General features: G+C 37.9%; 1 protein-coding gene across 1 annotated transcript in view; it reads right to left on the reverse strand.

Moving 5' to 3' along the window:
* Window positions 1-13,163, reverse strand: part of COL6A6 (collagen type VI alpha 6 chain) — a 111,235-nt gene that overhangs the window by 77,590 nt on the left and 20,482 nt on the right. The window contains exons 8-15 of the mRNA XM_038002892.2: window positions 11,760-12,103; window positions 11,596-11,674; window positions 5,858-6,012; window positions 3,377-3,469; window positions 2,085-2,138; window positions 558-629; window positions 448-474; window positions 67-111 (exon numbers count right to left, since the gene is read on the reverse strand). Of these exons, the coding sequence (XP_037858820.2) occupies window positions 67-111; window positions 448-474; window positions 558-629; window positions 2,085-2,138; window positions 3,377-3,469; window positions 5,858-6,012; window positions 11,596-11,674; window positions 11,760-12,103 (869 nt within the window). The remainder of the gene's footprint in view (window positions 1-66; window positions 112-447; window positions 475-557; window positions 630-2,084; window positions 2,139-3,376; window positions 3,470-5,857; window positions 6,013-11,595; window positions 11,675-11,759; window positions 12,104-13,163) is intronic.

The raw sequence follows: 13,163 nt of genomic DNA on the forward strand, positions 1-13,163 counted from the left end.
ATAGAATTCTCATTTTCATAACAGTAAATAGCTCAGAAGGGTCTCTATGGTACAAGAAGGCTCTACCTGTTCTCCATTTAGTCCGTCAATTCCACTTTCCCCAGCTTCTCCCTGAAAAGACAGATATGATTAGAACAGAGTACATCACATGCATGTGGAAAGAAGTCAGATGCCAAACAAAAACTCTATCTTTGTGTTTCACACACAGCCTCTTTGTTAGGCTGGGCCTAGGTAATATTAAAGGTTACTCAGTAATAGAAACTATCAACAAATAATATATATTGCCTGTACTGAAAGAGAGGAAGAAACAAAATGAAATGGCTGGCAATAAAAAAGGAAAGTCAATGACAACTTTATTTGTATAACTTACTGATCAATTTAATCTCAAAAATAAAAATATTTCTAGATAACATATAGGTAGGTAAATGGATGTGCCTGGTACCATACCTCCTGTCCATTTAGTCCCCTGTTTCCCTGAAAATAAAAAGACAGTAATAGTTAGTGTAGGAAAATGGAATTAATGTTGAGAAAACTCCATACTCTAATGCAATCCTTACCTTAGGACCTTTGGTGCCATAGCATCCCTTAGTACCTTGCTCTCCCACTGGTCCAGGGGCTCCTCTTTCTCCCTGAGAAAGGGCACATATCCAAATGAGCTTTTTCTATTGTAATCTGGAACCTGTCTTGAAAACTTGCCAAGTTTGTTGTTACCAGAAAAAGTGTGAATGCTCATGGCTCACAATCCAGAGTTTTGCTTATAAAAACTAAGAGTGGAAATAAATCAGAGATACCCTGATGACAGATAGCCATTTGCTTTGGATCCCACTTGCATATTGCCTCTGTGAGGCTTCTCTCTCACCAAGTGGTCACCAAGTTACGTCCTTCTGACCTTCTTAACATATCTAGTCATACTGTCCCAAGCACAAATTAAGACCTGTCTTGCTCCTATGACTGCAAGACTCACCTATAACCTTCACCTTATCATCATCTGTAATGTTGCTTGAGCATGCTTTCCAAACACTCCCACAATTTTGACCCCTGTGCTTCCCACCATTCAGTGACTGCCCATCAACTAGAAGACACAATCCAAATCTTCAGCAGGGGATTCAAGACTCACAATAACCTGAGTTTTACCTTCCACATATATCTTCCTCCTGCACCGGCCTGGGTTCCATCCATGTTGACCATGTGCCATCTTATGAACGTGATCTTTTCTGACTCAGACACACGCCCTTGAACACACTGTTGCCCCAAACTTTGCCTGTAGAAATTCCTATTCATCCTTCAAATGTCTGCCCAAGTACTTCTCCTTGTTTGCAGCCTTCCCCTCTCAAGCCCCAACTTTAGCCAAGGCTGTTAGGTAACTGAGTTGTTCTGCCACACTCCTTTGCATGTCTCTATACTTCTAGTCTAGCCCTTGTGTATAACAACCAGAATCACTGTTGTCTATTTGCATTTCTACTAGTTTGAAAGTTTCCTGGAGGTAGAAACCACATTTTTCCTTTTATTTATTTTTTTTATTTCTGAAGCCTACAAATATATGTTAAGTATTTGATCATGTGCCAGGCACACATATACGTAACATATATTTGTTGAATGAACCAGCGAATGAATGAGTATGTTCAAGTGTGAGGTCTTTGATAAATAATGTAGTACATGGTAAGATGTTTAATATATAATTGGTAAACAAATGTTTGGATGGATTGATGGGAGAATGGAAGGATGAGTGAATGCAAGAAAGAGTGAGGTCCTTGATACGCAATGTGGTAAGTTGGTTTCCTTTGCAGAATGCTCCAGAATGGGGGATATAGCAGTGATTCAACTCCCCTAGTGACGAAGGTAACTTCTGCATTGAATTCATTGTGCAATGTTGGTGGGTAGTCAAAGAAGAGACAATAGGTCAATAAGCCACTAATGACCACCAGAAGCAAAGCAGAATGAGAACAAAAGAAGATCCCAGATTCTGTACACGAATCCTTAGAATCTCACCTTTCTTGCTTCCTCAATTCAGAATTGACGCAAGGAAGTTCTTATCGTAGATATGTTTTTAGGGATAAATGGAGGTAAAAAGAGCTTTGACTTACAGCGATTCCCTCCTCTCCCAGGTAACCTTCACTGCCTTTAAAACCTGGAGGTCCCTGGAAATAAGAAAAGGAAGAAAACATTTGCATCTATGAACCAAAAATCAGAGGTAACCAAACCAAATTCAAATTTACAGTTTTACTTCATGTGGAGTAGTAAGGGTTTGGGGGCGGGGGGGAAGTCCCTGCTTCCCAGTGTAGGTTACATTTACACACATAGAAAGACATGGAATTTTGAGACAAGTATCCAGTTAACCCAAGAGGGTGTGTGTGTGTGTGACAATCATAATATTGTAACTCTGGGTTTATATATCGTTCCAGAGTTTCTTTCTAAACAAACATTCAAGTCAACACAGCTATATTTGCCACTGGTAAACTAGAATTATTCTCCCTTTATCAAAAAATCTTTTAGGATGTATGCTACACATAGAAAAATAGACCACACACCTTTCTTTCCATTCTTTCTGAGACCTATTTTTAAAAAAATCTATCACTCTCTTTACATGAAGCTGAAACATTCAGAAAATAATTAGCCCAAAAACTTTCAGAGACATATTCAGACACATAGCCCTGGTGATTTGGGAGTTATAGTGCTATCTATAAATTACTCAAAAATCAAACACATGTAAACAAACTATATTGAAATCATTATAACATATCCATAGTGTTTATGTGTATTTAAACATTTCTTAAAGTTCAAAATAATATTTTTACATAAGGGTACATATACTTTTTCTGGTTAGGAAATATATGAATCATCATTGTTGGTTTCTGTTTTTAAATGAGCCTGTTTTTGTTTATGTAGCTGTGATAACATTTTGACCTGACTTAAGCTGAATGAGACATCTTAACATCTTCTGCTATAAGAGAGTGATCTGATCTAGCCTGGTTTCCAGCAGAGTACACAAAGTATCTTCTGCTTGTTTTTAATAACTCTGCCATCATTAGAAATGAATGCTGAAATAGGTTATTCACATGGAGGAGGCTTTCATTATTCAACATGAGGGATTACAGCTGATTTTCCTGCATCATTGTCATCAGTACTAGAATACTGGATAATCAAGGATCTTGACAGTTGTTTCTCCTGAGTCTTCCACAAAAACTTTTTTAAAAGACTCCAATTTAGAATGCCAAGGAAAATCCATGACTAACTTAACATATAAAAAGGAGTATAATAAACTCTTATATAAGAGGCTCTACTTAGAAGTTAAAAATCACCCCTTATTTCTACTTAAACCCATGTCTGAAGGACATTCTACAACTCAAAGTAACCCATAAATCTGAACTAAAATCACCCTTTTCCCTGGTGGTCCAGGATCTCCCATTGTGCCATCTCCTCCAATGCACTTGCAGAACAAACAGCAGCATGTCCTTTCAGCAACGTTGACCTTGGGAGAGGGTAAGAAATACATTACATTTGGTGATATTCTTCCCAAATGTCGTATGCAAGTTCAACCACGCGATCCAGACTTCTACCACAGTTTCAGAAGCCTGGTCACCATTCAAATGACTGTGCTTTAGAAAGAATGCATGAAACTTTTTTTTTTTTTTTCCTTCTATCTTTCCTCCTATCATCTGCACTCTCCACCATTTGAGGTATTCCAAATCAATTCAAAAATGTTCCTGTGTTTTCAAATTGGTATCAGTTTAGCTGTGGCAAACTGACTGCATGCCAACTGATGTGGCTGTCTGTCCCTGCCCTACTTCACCCTAGCACTGACCATGATATTGTTAATTTCCCTACATAATTCTGCCCCAAATATTTTGTTCAATAAAATGAATGCATGCTATTTTCCTCATCTTGTGAAATGTTGGTATGCTAGACGATTTAGACAGTGCCCAGCGTAACATTTCTTGGAACTAAGTCCAATGGTAAACTCTTCCAAAACAATTTTGATAGGATTTCCAAAACACAAATTACATGTGCAACATTTTGGAAGCACTTGCTGTAGGGGATGGGGGCACAAGAGAATATTCCTCTTTATACTCTGGTCAAAAAATCCATATTATGTATTTTAAAACATGAATAAATGTCATCCTGGACTTACCTAGTCATCCCCTGAATAGATGACATATTGCTTTATGTTTTTACAATTAACTCACCAGATTTACTTTTAGAAAAATTCTATTTTCAAATAAATGTTATACTTCACTTAATGGGGTAGAACCAATCTTTGTATTGCGAAGTTTCCCAATCTCTAGTGAAATGAAAAATGAAAATCTTTTGTTATAGCCATTTAGCAATTTTCTCCCTTTGATTGTTTCCTACTATATAATGTTCCTTTTCTGACATTATGAAATTCTTTTTCCTGGCAATTTCAGAAAAAGCAATCAAACTGGAAATGTGTGAAAGCAAACAATAACAAAATGGATACTATGATTTTATATTAGATAACATCAATTTTCTTTGGATCACCAAAATTCTACAGCATCAAATCTATTACTATTAAAACTGACCTATGATTAAGTTTTTCTTGTAGAGTGTTCCATTTATATGATATACAAAAACTGACAGGTTTGTTTGAAGAATAATTTCCTTCCTCTAGGAATTACCAAAGAGATTTCACAAAGTAGTCGACAGGAAAAAAAAAAAAAAATTTGTAAAACACTGTCTTCCCATGTAGAAAGGAATTCCAACGAAACTTTCATATTCTTTATGTAATTATTTTTACATAATTACAACACTGAACAAGTTGCTTAAATACCTACATGTATATAAATTTTATAGGTGGAAAATAGCAGGAGCTAGCACTTCCTTGGAAAGTGTTCTCATATACCGATTAAAGATTCTGTAAGTTATAAGCAAATTACAAAATTACTAGCAATTCATTAAAGTAAAAGTAGAGCCACACAGAGCTTGCTGACGCTTTACCACTTGAGTTTGAATTCTCATATGTTTTTGAAAGAAATACGATTGAGATGCATCTTATAGAGGCATCAAGTTTAAAAACAGAACATAAAGTGAGGTCAGGAGTTTGAGACCAGCCTGGCCAACATGGCAAAACTCCGTTTCTATTAAATATACAAAAATGAGCCAGGCATGGTGGCGGGCGCTGGTAATCCCAGCTACTCGGGAGAATTGCTTGAATCTGGAAGGCAGATATGCAGTGAGCTGAGATCACACCACTGCACTTCATCCTGGGCGATAGAGCGAGACTATCTCAAACAAACAAACAGAATATAAGGTAGAAATCTCAAGGAGTCACAACCCTTAATCTTTCAATTGCTCATAAAGTACCTGTGAGGTTTACTGTCACTAGGCTTTTCCTCCAACTTTAGAGCAGATTACACTTTCTCTAGTTGAACTCCAAATGTAATTTGCTTTCATTTACAGGTCTTGTCCCAGGAAAAATACACATCTTAAATACTAGAATTACACTCAGTGCGGAAAGCTGTTATGCCTAGGATCTGCAAGGGGTGTGAAAACTGGCTGGTGGAGGTTAACAGCCGATTCATGCTTGCATCTCAGATTCTTTTTGTCACTTATGTTCTTTGGCTATAATTTGGACATGATTGTGGGTACTGTTTAAATTTTCTTCTTTTTCCCTGTTTCCTCCTCCTATTTTTGCCAAGCATTTACATTAAACATGCTTTGACATCTCTCTACTGTACTACATTTCTTCCAGATAAACCCTCTTATGCTGTTCACTAATTCATAAAAACCTTTCTTCACTCCCAAATAAACAGAATAAGTTCAAATTCTTAAGCATAAGCATTAAACCTACATACAAAATAATTGAAAATTTAAGCTTACCAGCCTTTTCAGAGTAACTTACCAGCTGCTTTGACAGACGGCTCCCAAGATCTCTCATGCCAATAGAGAGCTGCGTCCTGTACTCAAATCCTTTCCCAAATTCAATATAGGGAAGATCAGCCAGGTCACTTGAATCAGCAGGTCCATCCAGAGCAACAGTTATGAGAGCATTCAGGCCTATCCAACACAGTTTACAATGTTCCAGGTGAGGTGGGTTTGGTTACTTTATTTTTTTGCAAGCATATTTAAATTGTCATTCTCAGTGAACAGTTGCAAGAGGAACAGTCAGTTTACTTTATTTTGAGGTATTTCCCCCAAACACGTGATGTAAACTTGACAAGTGACAAGACTATAATAAGAGCACAAAAGGAATTATGTTTTTCCAAAACTAATTAAATTGGAGATGGTGAAAATTGTAACAGAACTTCCGGTTCCCTGATTTGAAGGAGACAGTTCTCAAAGATCTACAGAGCGTGCTAAAGTACAGAGAAATTCACATACCAAGAAAGTCCAGCCTGGGCAACATGGCAAAACTCCACCTCTACAAAAAATTTACAAAATTTTACAAAATTAGCCGGGCATGGTGGTACATGCCTGTGGTCCCAGCTACATGGGAGGCTGAGGTGGGAGGATCGCTTAAGCCTGGGAGGTTGATCCTGCAGTGAGCTGTGATTGTGCCCCGGCACCCCTACCTGGGCAACAGAGCAAAATCCTGTCTCAAAAATAGAAAATACATGTTGTACATTTTTGCCTTTCAGTGGGGGATCCTTGAAGCAGCAGCACTGGCATCACCTGGGGGCTCATCAGAAATATAGACTCTCAGGCCCCACCCCACACTTACTGAATCAGAATTTGTATTTTAACAAAATCCCCAGGTGATTTGTATACACATTAAAGTTTGAAAAGCACAGTTCTGTATCATCTGATAAAACATCAATAACCCAGTTGGAACTATAGGTAGTAAAAGAGTAACAGGCCTATTGTCAGGCAACTAGGAACAGATGACAGACAATTATCCAGGAGCTGTGGCTCGGAGGCTTTGGGGTTTTATGAATACAATTATTTCAAAGAAAACTGTTGGTTAAGGACCAACATAGGGTTGCCAACGACGTATTTTGCTAGGTAAGAACATTAAATAATGGTGGCAGTCATCATGGTGGAGGAGGTAATTCAGCAACAACAGTGCTATCATTTGTTGATAGAAACTGTGTGCCTGGAAAATGGTTAAGTGCTTCACATGCATTATCTTATTTGTAAGGTTCAAATATAACTCTATTGGTATGTATAATCATAGTCCTATTTTACAGACAAGAAAACAGGCTTGGAGAGGTTAAATGATGCCCTGTAAGTGGTATTTTTAGGTTTTTCACCCAGATAGCCTAATTCCATGGCTTACATTCAAAGGATATTTTGACAATAAAAATGTGCTAAAGATAGAATCTTGGAATAAAGGGCAGTCTTAAAATCAAATACATTTAGCTTCACGTAAACCTGACTCCACTGGCAACATTTTTCTCATTATTATTGATGGGTAAAGAATTATTTGATGAGAATTGGAACCAATGAACCAGAATAGATAAATGATCAAGGACTTGGCTGAGAGTCAAGAACACCTTCTTAAATAAGTTTATATGATATGATTTTATATGAAATGAGTAGATGAAGACAGAAATCAAGAGAATGAAGTTTCAGGGACATATTGGAGAGGTTCAAGTTCCAAGAGAGGCAAACAGAATGGTTATCTGCAGTGGAAGAAAGAGGCTGAGCGTGGTGGCTCACGCCTGTAATCCCAGCACTTTGGGAGGCCGAGGTGGGCAGATCATGAGGTCAGGAGATAGAGACCATCCTGGCTAACAGAGTGAAACCCCGTTTCTACTAAAAATACACAAAATTAGCCAGGCGTGGTGGCACGTGCCTGTAATCTCAGCTACTTGGGAGGCTGATGCACAAGAATCACTTGAACCTGGGAGGCGGAGGTTGCAGTGAGCTGAGATGGCGCCACTGCACTCCAACCCGGTCAACAAGGCAAGACTCTGTCGAAAAGATAAGACAAGACAAGACAAGACAAGACAAGACAAGACAAGACAGGAAAAGGAAAAGGAAAAGGAAAAGAAAAGAAAAAAGAAAAGAAAAAAGGAAAGAAAAGAACCACCACCACCAAAGAAGAATAGGGTCACCAATTTGTTCTCATTTCCTGGGACTTTCCTGGTTCTAGTGCTGAAAGTTCCCATCTTGTTCCAAACAAATCAGGACAGTTGGTCACTCTTCTAGAATGAGAATGAGGAGGGGGAGAAAAGAGGTTGTAGAGTGGTCTGGGATATGAAATGCTTGTACATCAATTGGTGTTTAGTGATCAAGAGAAGCATGCTAATGGATCTACTTATAAGAGAAAAAAAAAACCTTCTCTCATCTGATTTTTCTTATAATATCCAGGAAATGTAAAACTTTAAGAATGTAAAATGATAAAATAAGAACCATGGGATTGTTGACTTGCAAGAAATATGCATATAACTATTATTTATAACTGCTTTTCTTAGGATCAAGGGACTCCAATCTTCTTTCAGACTCATCCAATAAATGAGTCATATGATCCTAAATACAAAGTTTTCAATTTTCTAACAATGAATTAAGAAAGAAAAGATTTTCAAACTTGGAAGAATAAAGAATCACTGAGTAGATTCTAGGGTATTCAATTCTAAAAAAATAATTAATTTAAGCCCCAATCCACGTGCATAAGTTTTAAAGCCATGTCCACCATCAAGGATTGTTTTTTCCTTGTCTCCTCTTGTTCAGTGATGATTACATAGTTTACACATATTGATGTTTGGGCCTGAAATTAAGAAAGCTTTCCTAGGTGAATAGATCATAGGGCCCAGCACCAAGTGAAGTCCTGTGTGTGTAAGTATGGGAAGCCAGTGAGAGAGATACTTCTTGTCCATACAGAAAGCCACTTTCTTTTCTTTATTAAAGAAAAAAACAAAATTTAAAAATTCAGATCCTTTGAGATCTTTCTTGGTGTAAGTCTGACAGGTGAAGAAACTGGTAACCAAATTCACACTCAACCATGTCAAAGATGGTCCCTTTCAAAGAACTAGACACTTTTCAAACACTGTTATTACCATGATTTCTATCTTCCATTTGAAGAATCTAAATATCTGAGGATATTATTCAAAATATAGCTTCTGAAGTTGATACCCCTTTACTAGTTTTTCAGTAGGCATTGGAAGAAAGATGTTTGGTCTTAGAATTCTGGGTATTCCAAAGCACTTCCTGGAAGAAACTCTACTGTTGTTTGCAAGAGAAACATATTTTCCCCACAAAGGAAAAGCTGAAATAAAACAAAACAATGGCAACCACCAAAACTACATTACCCATCCCAACTAAGCACTCTGGTATCTTTTTTCAGTCTTAACTAAAGCCTTAATTATAGCTCATGAACAAAGGCCAAGACCAGAGAGAATAAAAACAAGGCAGATTTAGTAAATAAGGGATAAAATAAAAACCCTTACTCCCTTGTTGCAGGAAGTCAGGGACCCCAAATGGAGGGACCAGCTGAAGTCATGGCAGAAGAACATAAATTGTGAAGATTTCATGGACATTTATTAGTTTCCCAAATTAATACTTTTATAATTTCTTACACCTGTCTTTGCTGCAATCTCTGAACATAAATTGTGAAGATTTCACACACATTAATCACTTCCCCAATCAATACTCTTATAAAATTTCCTATGCCTGTCTTTAATCTCTTAATCCCAATCATCTTCGTAAGCTGAAGATGTATGTCGCCTCAGGACCCTGTGATGATTGCGATATCTGCACAAATTGTTTGTAAAGCATGTGTGTTTGAACAATATGAAATCTGGGCACCTTGAAAAGAACAGGATAACAGCGATTTTCAGGAAACAAGGGAGATAATCATAAGGTCTGACTGCCTGCAGGGCCAGGCAGAACAGAGTCATATTTCTCTTCTTACAGAAAGCGAATAGGAGAAATATCACAGAATTCTTTTTATCAGCAAGGAATAGCCCTGGGAAAAGACTGCATTCCCAGTGGAGGGGGTCACTAAAATGGCCACTCTAGGAGTGTCTGTGTTATGCAGTTGAAGATAAGGGATGAAATATGCTCTGGTCTCCTGCAGTGCCCTCAGGCTTGCTAGAATTAGGAAATTCCAGCCTGGTGAATTCTAGTCAGACCAGTTGTCTGCCCTCAAACCCTGTTTCCTGTTAAGATGTTTATCAATGACAATGTGTGCCCAGTGGGACATGGACCTTCATCAGTAATTCTAGTTTTGCCCTGGCCTTGTGATGTCACTCTGCCTCCCTGCCCTTGTGATCTTTTATTGCCCTTAAAAGCATATGATCTCTGTGACCCACTCCCTATTCGTACCCCCTCCCCTTTTGAAATCCCTAATAAGAACTTGCTGGTTTTGCAGTTCAGGGGGCATCACAGAACCTGCCAACATGCAATGTCACCCCAGAGGCCCAGCTGTAAAATTTCTCTCTTTTGTACTCTTTCTCTTTATTTCTCAGACCAGCCAGCACTTAGGGAAAATAGAAAAGAACCTATGTTGAAATACTGGGGGCTAGTTCCCCTGATACTCCCTAGTAGTAAACTCAGAGAATTTTGCAATTTGTTTAAGATGGGAGAGAGAGAACAAAATAGAAAACACAAAGTCCTGTCAACCTCTATTAGCTAACCTGACAGGTAATGCCTTAGGTCAGGTTCCCTAGAAACAGAGTTTGAGATAAGGATTTGGAGGTGAACAAATTGTTGTGGAAGCACTTTCAGAAGAAAGGGAGTGAGGAAAACAGGATAGGGCAGGGGAAGTTACTGAGCAAGACAATGTTGCAGCTGCAGTCTAGCTTTATTTAGCCTGATCCCAGGAAGCTCTGGAGCATAAATTGCACCACACCACTGGTGTCATTTAGAGGCAAAGGTCCAACTCTGTAACCTAATCTGCTGCCCAAGGATGGGGTGGAGAGCAACCTTCCAGGTGACGTGGCTCTACTGGCCAAGGGCAATTCTTCAGAGAAGGAGTAAGCTGTGAGTTGTTAGCAGCTAGAGGATAGATGAATCTCCCAGTAAAGGAGATATGGGTAGGGCAGAAATTGCACCCACTTTTACAGAAGAGGATTTCTATTCTGAGTCAAACAAGAACTTCTTTGTTTGACTAAACAAGAACATCCACATGTTCTTGTCTGACTCAGAATAGAAGCTTTTGGTTCAAAAGCTAAAAGCCTGGTGCCAGAGCTTAAAAATCTCAAACACCATGGTTGGCCCATCTGTGGTCTGAAGGAAGGAACTGATTAGAAAGCCCCAAAACATGAGTAAACTTATCCAACAATGCTTGCAACTCTGGGAACTTTACAAGTGTTAGAAGAAAACTGACTCTCATTCCCTGGTCAAAGAGAAACATACTATTCCCTTCTGGTGACACTAAAGAAGTAGCAATATTAGACAATATGGGGCAAGAGAGAAAGGAACATTCTCCAGGAAAGGAAGAAGAAATACAGTAATATGATACAAAGGATAGGACTTTGTATTCAGTGCTGTTTCATACATATAAGGCATGAGGAAAAAAGTGCATGTCAAAATATTCTGAGAGCTCGTTTGTTCTGCCTAGTACATACAGAATATGGAGATTGTCAAAATCAGTGTTATTCAAAATTTAAGAGCCTGGAAATTTAAGAGCCAGAAGTTAGTTCTGAGATTATAAAGTTAATAAGCACTCCCTTCCCACTCCTCCTCCATACTCAGTACCTTCTTTTCTAAGTTCATCAGATTTTTGTTCAAGTTTCTCCGCATCATCATCCAATCCATCTGAAAATAAAAGGACCACCTAAGAAGTATTCCAAAAAAAGAAAAATGAGTTAAAAGGGGTTCACTGCAATCACAGATCAACAAATAAGATAAATCCATGTTACCTTTCCTCGAGCAGCCGATTTATTCTGAAATGTATCCCATAGAGAATCCAAGAGGTTTGCATTGAGAAAAGATGGTCCTTTAACTGTTATATCCTTCAAGCTATTCAGTATGTTTTCACTGTAGATCTCAAACTTGGGAGAATATTTTTCCATGGCATTTGTCACTTGAAAAGCCACACTGACCTGAGTCTCTGTGCCCACCTCACAGCTTACTCCATTGAGGGAGCTGATGGCACGTAAGATGTCTTGAAGGTAGGTTTCCATCCAAGGCTGACCTTCAAGCAAAGTCTGCCCTTTCTCCTGAGTTGAGACATCAAATCCCACCACAACATCCATGAAACAGTCTAGGATTCAAAGGAAAAGCATGTCTTAATAAATCAACAAACACCTTTATTTAACTCAGACACCATGTCTGAATCAAGGGACTTGGAATTCTATTTCAGTTATAAAGTTAGAACACAATGAAAGGCATAAATGAATAAAGGAAGAGGCTAAGCATCAACTCTTTTCTAATCTGTAAAAGTGTAAGGGTACATTATTATTTTTTCAGGTCATAAAAAATCCATTGATTCTATAATGAAGTTCTGAAAGATTTTATTTTAGATATTGAAAAAGTCATGCAGAATCATTTAAATATCCCCAAAGTACACTGTGGAAATGTTAATAGTCTAAAATAAAACATTCATATAATGCTACTTATCAATTGAGGTCATTCGACAAATATTAAATTTTAATAATTATAAGGGAAATTTAAGAACATTTGAATAAAGTCATTTAGAAAAAAATAAATCACAAAGGACTCATCTAAGGAATGGTTTTGATGATTTATCGTTCTAAAAAGGGCCTCTGATTTCTCTTGTCATCTTCTAACATCTACTCAGAAGAGAAAAGAAAAAAAACTAAAAAATTCAGGAGATCCTTTGAAATCTTGCTTGGTGTAAGTCTGACAAGTGAAGAAACTGGTAACCAAATCATTCACATTCGACCATGTCAAAGATGGTGCCGCTTTCAGGAGCTCAGCCATTCCAGAAGCCAAGGACACTGCCATTTTAAGGTTAAATACTTAGAGGGGTGTTGCATTAAAGTGCTTTGCTCTTATTCTTATTAATTCTAGGGAAACTTAAGAGTTGGATAAACTAGAAAGGGCTTGATATTTTAAGCTGAGTGTCCTAAAAGGCAGTTAGAGAATAAAGTCATGTGACTCAAACACTCTTCTTTCAATAGTTTTTAACTTGGCTAAAAACTGTAATTCTTTTCAGCAAACTCAACACATACAGCTTGCTTGATAAAATGAGTGGCTGTTTTTAATTTGGTTTGCTTAGATCAGCAATGTTTAAGATATTCCTTGTAAAGACAAATGCCTAACTACTTCCCAGACACACTGGTCAGCTGGACATTTGCAAG

Source organism: Chlorocebus sabaeus, chromosome 15 (assembly GCF_047675955.1).
Source record: "Chlorocebus sabaeus isolate Y175 chromosome 15, mChlSab1.0.hap1, whole genome shotgun sequence".
Lineage (NCBI taxonomy): Eukaryota > Metazoa > Chordata > Mammalia > Primates > Cercopithecidae > Chlorocebus > Chlorocebus sabaeus.